This window comes from Heterodontus francisci, chromosome 22, assembly GCF_036365525.1.
Source record: "Heterodontus francisci isolate sHetFra1 chromosome 22, sHetFra1.hap1, whole genome shotgun sequence".
In the NCBI taxonomy this organism is placed as follows: Eukaryota; Metazoa; Chordata; class Chondrichthyes; order Heterodontiformes; family Heterodontidae; genus Heterodontus; species Heterodontus francisci.
In genome coordinates this window covers 48711169-48721757 of record NC_090392.1, presented here as the reverse complement: position 1 = coordinate 48721757, position 10589 = coordinate 48711169, and the positions used below count along the sequence as shown (strand labels likewise).

The 10589-nt window shown below is 44.6% G+C and overlaps 1 protein-coding gene across 1 annotated transcript in view; it reads left to right on the top strand.

The window, feature by feature from the left end:
* The first annotated feature begins 5474 nt into the window (after nucleotides 1–5474).
* dcps (decapping enzyme, scavenger) overlaps nucleotides 5475–10589 on the top strand; it is a 47594-nt gene continuing 42479 nt past the window's right edge. The window contains exon 1 of the mRNA XM_068054253.1: nucleotides 5475–5726. Coding sequence (XP_067910354.1) covers nucleotides 5490–5726 — 237 coding nt within the window. The 5' untranslated portion in view covers nucleotides 5475–5489. The remainder of the gene's footprint in view (nucleotides 5727–10589) is intronic.

Genomic DNA, 10589 nt, shown 5'->3' with positions numbered 1-10589 from the left:
TGTAGAACTAGGGGTCACAATCTCAGAATAATGGGTCAGCCATTTAGGGCTGAGAGGAGAAGATATTTCTTCACTGAAAGGGTTGTGACTGTTTTGAATTCTCTACCCCAGAGGACTGTGGACACTCTGTTATTGAGTATATTCAAGACAGATTGATAGGTTTCTGGACTCTGTGGGGATCAGGCAGGAAGATGGAGTTAAAGTAGATCAACAATGATGGAGCACGCTTGAAGGACTGTATGGCCTATTCCTATTTATGTTCTTGTACTGATTTTCTAGAAGATTGTTTTATTCTGTTGATTGTGAACCTTCTTTAGTTTTCTCTCCCGTTCTGCCCCACCCCCACAAAACTTTGTCTTCTCTGATAAGGTCCCACATGGGAGATTGGTCAAGAAGGTAAGAGCCCATAGGATCCAGGGCAATTTGGCAAATTGGATCCAAAATTGGCTCAGTGGCAGGAGGCAGAGGATGGTGCTTGAGGGTTGTTTTTGAGATTGGAAGCCTGTGACCAGTGGTGTACCGCAGGGATCAGTGCTGGGACTCTTGCTGTTTGTAGTGTACATTAATGATTTCTTCTTTTTTTCTTTTGGGCCTCCTTATCTCGAGAGACAATGGATACGCGCCTGGAGGTGGTCAGTGGTTTGTGAAGCAGCGCCTGGAGTGGCTATAAAGGCCAATTCTGGAGTGACAGGCTCTTCCACAGGTGCTGCAGAGAAATTTGTTTGTTGGGGCTGTTGCACAGTTGGCTCTCCCCTTGCGCCTCTGTCTTTTTTCCTGCCAACTACTAAGTCTCTTCGACTCGCCACAATTTAGCCCTGTCTTTATGGCTGCCCGCCAGCTCTGGCGAATGCTGGCAACTGACTCCCACGACTTGTGATCAATGTCACAGGATTTCATGTCGCGTTTGCAGACGTCTTTATAACGGAGACATGGACGGCCGGTGGGTCTGATACCAGTGGCGAGCTCGCTGTACAATGTGTCTTTGGGGATCCTGCCATCTTCCATGCGGCTCACATGGCCAAGCCATCTCAAGCGCCGCTGACTCAGTAGTGTGTATAAGCTGGGGGTGTTGGCCGCTTCAAGGACTTCTGTGTTGGAGATATAGTCCTGCCACCTGATGCCAAGTATTCTCCGAAGGCAGCGAAGATGGAATGAATTGAGACGTCGCTCTTGGCTGGCATACGTTGTCCAGGCCTCGCTGCCGCAGAGCAAGGTACTGAGGACACAGGCCTGATACACTCGGACTTTTGTGTTAATGATTAATGATTTAGACATGAATATAGGAGGTATGATCAGTAAGTTCGCAGATGACACGGAAATTGGTGGTGTCGTAAGTAGTGCGGAGGAAAGCCTTAGATTACAGGATGATATAGATGGACAGAGCAGTGGCAAATGGAATTAAATCCTGAGAAGTGTAAGGTGATGCATTTTGGGAGGACTAACAAGGCAAGGGAATATACAATGGATGGTAGGACCCTAAGAAGTACAGAGGGTCAGAGGAACCTTGGTGTATTTGTCCATAGATCACTGAAGGCAGCAGCACAGGGAGATAAAGTGGTTAGGAAGGCATATGGGATATTTGCCTTTATTAGCCGAGGTATAGAATATAAGAGTAGGGAGGCTATGAAGGAGCTGTATAAAATGCTAGTTAGGCCACATCTGGAGTACTGTGTACAGTTCTGGTTGCCACACTATAGGAAAGATGTGATTGCACTGGAGAGGGTGCAGAGGAGATTCACCAGGATGTTGCCTGGACTGGAGCATTTCAGCTGTGAAGAGAGACTGGATAGGCTGGGGTTGTTTTTCTTAGAGCAGAGAAGACTGAGGGGGGACGTGATTGAGGTATCTAAAATTATGAGGGGCATTGATAGGAAGAGACCTTTTCCCTTAGCGGAGGGGTCAATAACCAGGGGGCATAGATTTAAGGTAAGGGGCAGGAGGTTTAGAGGTGATTTGAGGAAAAATATTTTCACCCAGAGGGTGGTTGGAATCTGGAACACACTGCCTGAAGGGGTGGTAGAGGCAGGAACCTTCACAACATTTAAGAAGTATTTAGATGAGCACTTGAAATGCCATAGCATACAAGGCTACAGGCCATGTGCTGGAAAATGGGATTAGAATAGATAGGCTTGATGGCCGGTGGGTCAAAGGGCCTGTTTCTGTGCTGTATAGCTCAATGACCCCTCTCTGTAGGTCGGTACTGGAGAAATTCCAATCCAATTTATCTTGGGTGTTACAAATACCACTTTGTGGATTAAGGAGGTGCAGAGAGGGTAAACAAAACACCTGCTGAGTATGCAAATACCATGACACCTGGACAGTGTATTTGTATTGTGATGTAAACGTGACATTACCAGTGTGGGGGAGTGCTGTTCTGGATGTCAAGCTGTAGAGAGTTTTTGCATGGATCATGTAGTTGACAGTTTGTTTTTTTTGGAGCTGTGTTTCTGATTAAATTTACCTTCTTTCCCTCTTTTTGTGCTTCTCCAACTGCCTGGTGAGCTGGCCATATCATGATCTTCCTTTAGCTCTGTCTGTTTACCTTGGCTCTTTGCCATTTATCAGGTGCATTTAAGATTGTGAACTTACTATGGGAGAGGAAGGTGTTGGGGTTGAAATCTGTGAATAGATGCTAATGGTTCAAAGAACCATTCAGCACTGCAGGCTATTTGGGCCTTCCTCGAAACATCTATCCAATTAGTCCCACTTCCCTGCTCTTTCCCCATTGCCCTGGAAATGTTTCCTTTTCAAATAGTTATTCTATTCCCTTTCAAAAGTTACCATTGAATCTGCTTCCACATCTCTGTATTCCAGATCGTAATAACTCACTGCGTAGAAACATTTCTCCTCTCTTTTTTTCCGCCAATTATTGTAAATCTGTATCCTTTGGTTAATAACCTGCCAACCAGTGGAAACAGTATCTCATAGGTAAATTGGCCATTTAAATTGCCCCTAGTATAGGTAGGCGGTAGGGAAATATAGGGACAGGTGGGGATGTGGTAGGAATATGGAATTAGTGTAGGATTAGTATAAATAGGTGGTTAATGGTCGGCACAGACTCGGTGGGCCGAAGGGCCTGTTTCAGTGCTGTATCTCTAAATCTAAAATTATTTACAGTTTCTCCTTATTTTTATCAACCTTTCATACTGTTGGGCACCTCTGTTATCAGGACAGAATCACAGAATTATTACAGCACAGAAGGAGGCTATTCGCACATCGTGTCTGCACAAGTTCTCCGACTGAGAAATTCACCTAGTGCCACTCCCCCACCTCCTCCCTGTAACCTTGCACATTCTTCCTTTTTAGATAACAGTCTAATTCCCTTCTGAATGCCCTCCACCACACTCTCTGGCAGTGCATTCCAAACCCCAGCCACTCACGACATGAAACAGTTTTTCGTGTTGCTTTTGCTTCTTTTGCCAATTATTTTAAATCTGTGCCCTCTTGTTCTCGATCCTTTCATGAGTGGAAACGCTTTCTCCCTACCTATTCTGCCCAGACCCTTCATGATTTTGAATACAGCTACCAAATCTCCTCTCAGCCTTCTATTCTCTGAGGAAAACAGTCCCAACTTCTCCAATCTATCTTCATAACTAAAGTTCCTCATCCTTAGAACCATTCTCATGAAAGTTTATGCACTCTCTCCAATGCTTTCACATCTTTTCTAAAGTGCAGCACCCAAGAACTGGAGGCAATACTCCAGCTAAGGCCAAACTAGTGTCTTACACAAGTTCAACATAACCTCCTTGCTCTTGTGCTCTATGCCCCTATTAATAAAGCCTAGAATACTGTATGTTTTATGAACCGCTCTTTCAACCTGACCTGCCACCTTCATTGAAACAGAAAATAGGAGCAGGAATAGGCTTTCGGCCCTTCGAGCCTGCTCCGCCATTCATTATGATCACGGCTGATCATCCAACTCAGTAACCTGTTCCCACTTTCTTACCTTTTGATCTCCTTAGACCCAAGAGCTATATCTAACTCCTTGAAAACATACAATGTTTTGACCTCAACTGCTTTCTGTGGTAGCGAATTCCACAGGCTCACCATTCTCCTCATCTCAGTCCTGAAAGGTTTCCCCATATCCTTAGACTATGACCCCTGGTTCTGGACTAACCCGCCATCGGGAACATCCTTCCTGCATCTACCCTGTCAAGTCCTGTTAGAATTTTATAGGTTTCTATGAAATCCCCCCTCACTCTTCTGAACTCCAGCCAATATAATCCTAACTGACTCAATCTGTCCTCCTACGTCAGTCCTGCCATCCCAGGAATCAGTCTGGTAAACCTTCGCTGCACTCCCTCTATAGCAAGAACATGCTTCCTCAGATAAGGAGACCAAAACTGCACACAATATTCCAGGTGTGGCCTCACCAAGGCCCTGTTTAATTGCAGCAAGACATCCCTGCTCCTGTATACGAATCCTCATGCTACCGCCTGTTGCACCTGCATGCTTACCTTCAGCGACTGGTGTACGAGAACACCCAGGTCTCGCTGCATATTCTCCTCTCTCTATTTATAGCCGTTCAGATAATAATCTGCCTTCCTGTTTTTGCTACCAAAGTGGATAACCTCACATTTATTCACATTATACTGCATCTGCCAGGCATTTGCCCACTCACTCAACTTGTCCAAATCCTGAAGCCTCTCTGCATCCTCCTCACAACTTACCCTCCCACCCAGTTTTGTGTCACCTGCAAATTTGGAGATATTACATTTAGTTCCCTCATCTAAATCATTAATGTATATTGTGAATAGCTGGGGGCCTAGCACCAATCCCTGTGGGACCCCACTAGTCACTGCCTGCCATTCAGAAAAAGACCCATTTATCCCTACTCTTTGTTTTCTGTCTGCCAACCAATTTTCTATCCATCGCAATTTACTACCCCCAATCCCATGTGCTTTAATTTTACACCATAATCTCTTAAATGGGACTTTGTCAAAAGCCTTCTGAAAGTCCAAGTCAAAGAATTCTAGTAGATTTGTAGATTCATATCATCTCTTAACTTTTTCTGTTCTAATCATCTAGTTATTCCTCAGCAATTATCAGGATGGTTTAGCATAACCACTATTGGAGCAACATGGACTGCTTTTGGATCCGTAGCAGCCTCTTCAGAAGGGGTACCAAGGTTAAGCAGTGTATGGAGACGTTGGGAGTGAGACTCGGTCTGAATTCCTAGCCACTTTAAAAAATAGATTTTGCGCCCAATTTGTCATTTATTTATTTTCAGGTGCTCAGAATAATCCTGGTGAATCCTGCGGTTCATTGAATCTGTGACAAAAAATAAATCGAAAAGCTCCCATTTCTGCAGCAACAGCTACTTGCCTCTGGGTAAAGCTGTCCTCCAGCCACTAGCCGGGAAGCGCGGGACGAGCGCTGCCGTGGTTACGAGCGACTCATCTTGTAAAGGTCTCCGGCCGACATGCAAACAAGGCCCCCGCTGATTGGCTGTAGTGAATAAAACAGTCGCTCATTTGTCTCAACGATCAATGCTCTCGCTGATTGGCCGAGGAAAGCCGGGAACCCGTATGAAGATGGCGGAGAATCAGGAGTTCGTGCCGACGACCGAGAAAAAGAAGCAGAAACTCAGCGAGAATGGACCGGAAGTTCATGAGCAGGGGGGAAAGGTACCGTCCGATCAAAGCGACTTCAACCTGAACAGCTTCCACATCGAGAAAATACTGAGAGAGAACGCGCGTGACAAAACCATCTTTATTCACGGCAAGGTGAGAGGCTGCGGTCAGGGCGGGCTCAATTTCAGAGAGGGGCGCGGCCCGCCAGACTTGTGTACGAGCGGGGCCAATGGCAGAGAAGGGCAAGGCGAGGGCGGGGCTAGACTGGCTGGTGACGGGGCGGGGCTTGGGTGGGCTAGGATGGGGCGGGGCTAGGAAGGTTGTGACAGGGGCGGGGCCAGCGAAACTTGTTATATGAGTGGTGCCAGTGGCAGAGCAGGGTGGAGCCAATGGCGAGGGGTGGGGCTAGATGGCAGAGCCATGTTGTTGTCACTGACAGAGGTGTGGCGATTGTTTAAAAAAGAGGGATGCGGAATGGAGACTAAATAAATACAGCGCAGAAGGAGCTCACTTAGCCCACCATGCCTGTGCTGGCTTTTTGTAAGAGCTACCCCATTATTTGCACTACCCTATTCTCTATGGACCTGCAAATTTTATTTTTCACATATTTATTGAAAGTTACTATTCAATCTGTTTCCATCATCATTGCAGCAAGTTCATTCCTGATCATCATAGCTCACTTTGTAAAATAACCTCTTCTCTCGTTCTTTTGCCAATCTAAAATCTGCATTCTTTCTGCTGTGGGAAACAGATTCTCATTTACTCTATCAAGCCCTCCATAATTTTGAACACCTCCCTTATATCTCCCCTTAACCATCTCTGCTCCAAGGAGAACAATTCCAGCTTTTCCAGTCTCCACATAAGTGAAGACCCTCAGCTCGGCATCATTCTGGTTAATCTCTACTTTTTTAATTACTAGCAAGTAACATAAGAGATTGGGAGCTGAAGGTATCCATAAGGATTTTAAACAGTGACATGCAACTGGCAGAACTCTCAATGCAATACAGTGCCCTTTATCTTTTGGAACTCGTTCTCTTTGTCCAACCTGACATAATACTGAACGCAAAGCAAAGTTCTTATGAATATACATACAAGCATACAAATTAGGAGCAGGAGTAGGCCACTCGGCCCCTCGGGCCTGATCTGCCATTCAACAAGATCATAGCTGATCTGATTGTAACCTTAACTCCACATTCCTGCCTACCCCCAATAACTTTTCACCCACTTGCTTTATCAAGAATCTATCTACCTCTGCCTTAAAAATATTCAAAGACTCTGCTTCCACTGCCTTTTGAGGAAGAGTGTTCCAAAGATTCATGACCCTCTGAGAGAAAAATTCTCATTTCTGTCGAAAATGGCCAACCCCTTATTTTTAAACAGTGACCCCCTAGTTCTAGATTCTCTCACATCCTTTCCACATCCACCCTGTCAAGACCCCTCAGAATCTTGTATCTTTCAATCAAGTTGCCTCTTGCTCTTCTAAACACCAGCGGATACAACCCTAACCTGTCCAACCTTTCCTCAGAAGACAACCCGCCGATTCCAGGTATACACCATGAGCTTTTATTTTCTGCAATAACCTCCTGTGGGTAATCCTTCCGTTTCAGCTGCTCATCCATGGCATAATTCCAGTAAATCTCCTCTGCAAACTCTCTAAGGTCTTGACATTCTTCTTTAAACTTTGTTCCTCAGAATTTGACACAATTTGATAATATATTAATATATAATGGTCTGGAGTTTCTCTGGCTGCCCAATTTGAAGGTATCCAGCTCTCCATCTAGTTGGAATACACCCAAATTAAAAATTGGCATAAATCAGGGTAAACACTTAGGCCTTAAGAAATGCTGAATCTCCAACATATATAATTTTGAGTCTTAAAATTTGTTTCATTTCACCGTCATTCATGCACATCAGTTACAGCATGTTTAAAAATCTGCAATTAGGAAGCTTTTCAATTTTTAATGTGACTATTTGACTTAAACGGATGCCATAAAAATGCATTCAAAGAAACAGAAAATGCAAAGCAGGGCACAGTGAGGATTTTAATTTAAAAATGCTCAATATTGCAATTAATACACCAGTAAAATGATTTTGTTTCCTACTGTATCTGAAATTCTGGTGGTAATATTGAGTAAACAACTCCATCCTAAAGCCTGGCAACCCGACACAGCCCCAACTACACATGCCGGGTTCGGGTGGGGTCAGGTCTATATTCTGTGTCCAGCATTTGGGCTGTGGTCAGGTTGGGCATATTTGTTTTCTTTTTAATTTACGTTTTGACGTGATTTTTTTCTGTTTCAATAACCTGTTTGATATTAAATTCATTGCAATATTCAGATCTGGTCAGGAATGAAAAGGACTCGGGCTCCATTCGGGTTCGGTTTGGCTGTGGTTGGGTCGGGTCGGGCCCGGTACAGGTTTTAATTTTATACCTGAGCAGTCCTTTACTCCAACCACCGTTCCCCAGCACTGAACAAGTGCAATTGAAGGAAACTTTTATGTGTGCGGGAGTTTCCCAGTTTTGCAGGTGCAGATTCGTTTGGACAAAGGATAATATGGACAGACGTAAAAGATCGAGGAGACGAGGTATATTGTAGTTGCATAAATAGCTTATACCCAAAATTCCAGATCTTTTACGCCATGCAGTCTGTTTGTGCCCAGATTGTGGGTGTATCTGTGCATAAATACAGAAGAAACCCCAGGAGATAACATCTACGCATGAACGTTGTAACAACAACAGGTGGCACTCAAACCCGCCCCCCCCACCCCCCCACCACCACCCCCCCTGACCATGCCCACAGCAACTGTACTCCTGGACCACCATTCAGTTAGTTGTCCTGTCACATCTGGAGCAGAATTCATTCGGACCTGTCCCTTCTCTTCCCTCCACCCCTCCTTGTGGCCTGACCTGGCATTCACAGAAAACCCTCTGCTAGCTTTCGCTTGGAACAGCCTCAACCACTTCAGGCTGGACCATTGTTTGTTTGATTTGGCACAGAAATAACACTTTTTTTTTTACGCAGCATCTCATTAAGGACTCCCCAGAGCACTTCACTGAATTCCATTTGAACTGTAGTCACTGTTGTTATGTCAACAAGAGCTCTGTACACCATCGCCTTGAGACCTCATCCAGGTGCGTCTTTCAGTGCATTGTTGATCCTTTGGTTGGTTGAACCTTCCCCCACTCCAACCCATATGAAAGGTTTGTTCACCAAGTCTAAAAGAAACAAGGATGTGGAGTAGACACGTGAAATAATAGAGAAGAGATTTGGCAGTTTTGCTGAATTCCTGTCAGAAAAGGGGATATAGGACTATTTGTTCCACAATCACAGTAAGGAGACTGATGGGTGAGATCAGAGAATCATGGAATGGTTACAGCACAGAAGGTGGCCATTCAGCCTGTTGTGTCCATGACCGCTCTCTGCAAGAACAACTCAGCTAGTCCCACTCCCCTACCTTTTTCCCATAACCCTGCAAATTTTTTCTCTTCAGATGCTTATCCAATTCCTTTTTGAAAGCCACAATAGTGTCTGCCTCCACCAAACTCTCAGGCGGTGCATTACAGATCCTAACCACTTGTGCATAAAAAAAAAAATTCTCATGTCGCTGCTGGTTCTTTGCCATTCGCCTAATGATACTATCCTCTGGTACTCAATCCTTCTGTCAATAGGAATAGCTTTTCTCTATCTACTTCTGTCTGGACCCCTTGTGATTTTGAACACCTCTATCAAATCTCCTCTCAACCTTCTCTTTAAGGAAAACAACCCCAGATTCTGTAATCTATCCACTTACTTAAGTCCTTCATCCCTGGAACTATTCTTGTAAATCTTTCTGCATCCTCTCTAATGCCTTCACATCTTTCCTAAAGTGCAGTGCCTAGAATTGGACACAATACTCCAGTTGAGGCTGAATCAGTGTTTTTATAAAGGTTCATCATAACTTCCTTGCTTTTGTACTCTATGCCTCTTTTTATAAAGCCCAGGATCCCATATGCCTTTTTAACCACTTTCTCAACCTGCCCTGCAATCTTCAATAATTTGTACACAGATACCCCCCAGGTATCTGTTCCTGCAACCACTTAGAATTGTATCCTTTATTTTACATTCTACTCTCTGTAAACTTGAGGTCATCCAAAACTCTTCTGTCCGTGTCTTAACTTGCACCAAGTCCTGTTCCCCATCACCCCTGTGCTCACTGACCTACAGTGGGCTCCGGTCAAGCAATGTCTTGATATTAAAATTCTCATCCTTGTTTTCAAATCCCTCCATGGCCTCGCCCCTCCTTATTTCTGTAATCTCCTACAGCCCCACAAAGCTCCACGATATCTGCTCTCCTTTGATTCTGCCCTCTTGTGCATCCCTGATTTTAATCGCTCCACTGTTGGTGGCTGTGCCTTCAGCTGCCTAGGCCCCAGGTTCTGGAATACCGTCCCCATACCTCACCGCCTCTCCACCTCTCTCCTCCTTTAAGACACTCCTTAAAACCTACCTCTAGCTTTTGGTCATGTGACTTAATATCTCTCCTTTGTGGCTCCGTATCATACTTTGTTTTATAATGCTCTTGTAAAGCACATTGGGACATTTTATTATGTTAAAGGAGCTATATAAATATAAGTTGTTGATATATTGCTTCTCCTCTTTCTTCAAAATGCATCATCACTTCACACTTCTCTGCATTAAATTTCGTGTGCCGTATGTCCACCAGCCTTCCTATGTCCTCTTGAAGTCTATCACTATCCTCACAGTTCACAGTACTTCCAAACTTTAAGTCATTTGCAAATTTTGCGATTGTGTCCCGTACGCCCCTGTCTGGCTTATTAATATATATATCAAGAAAAGCAGTGGCACCCCCACTGTTTTTTATTCGTTCGGGTGATTTGGGTGTCACTGGCTAGCCCAGCATTTATTGCCCATCCCTAAAAGCCCTTGAGAAGGTGGTGGTGGTGAGCTGCCTTCTTGAACTGCTATCGTCCTTGGGGTGTAGGTACACCAACAGTGCTGTTAGGGAGTTCCAGGA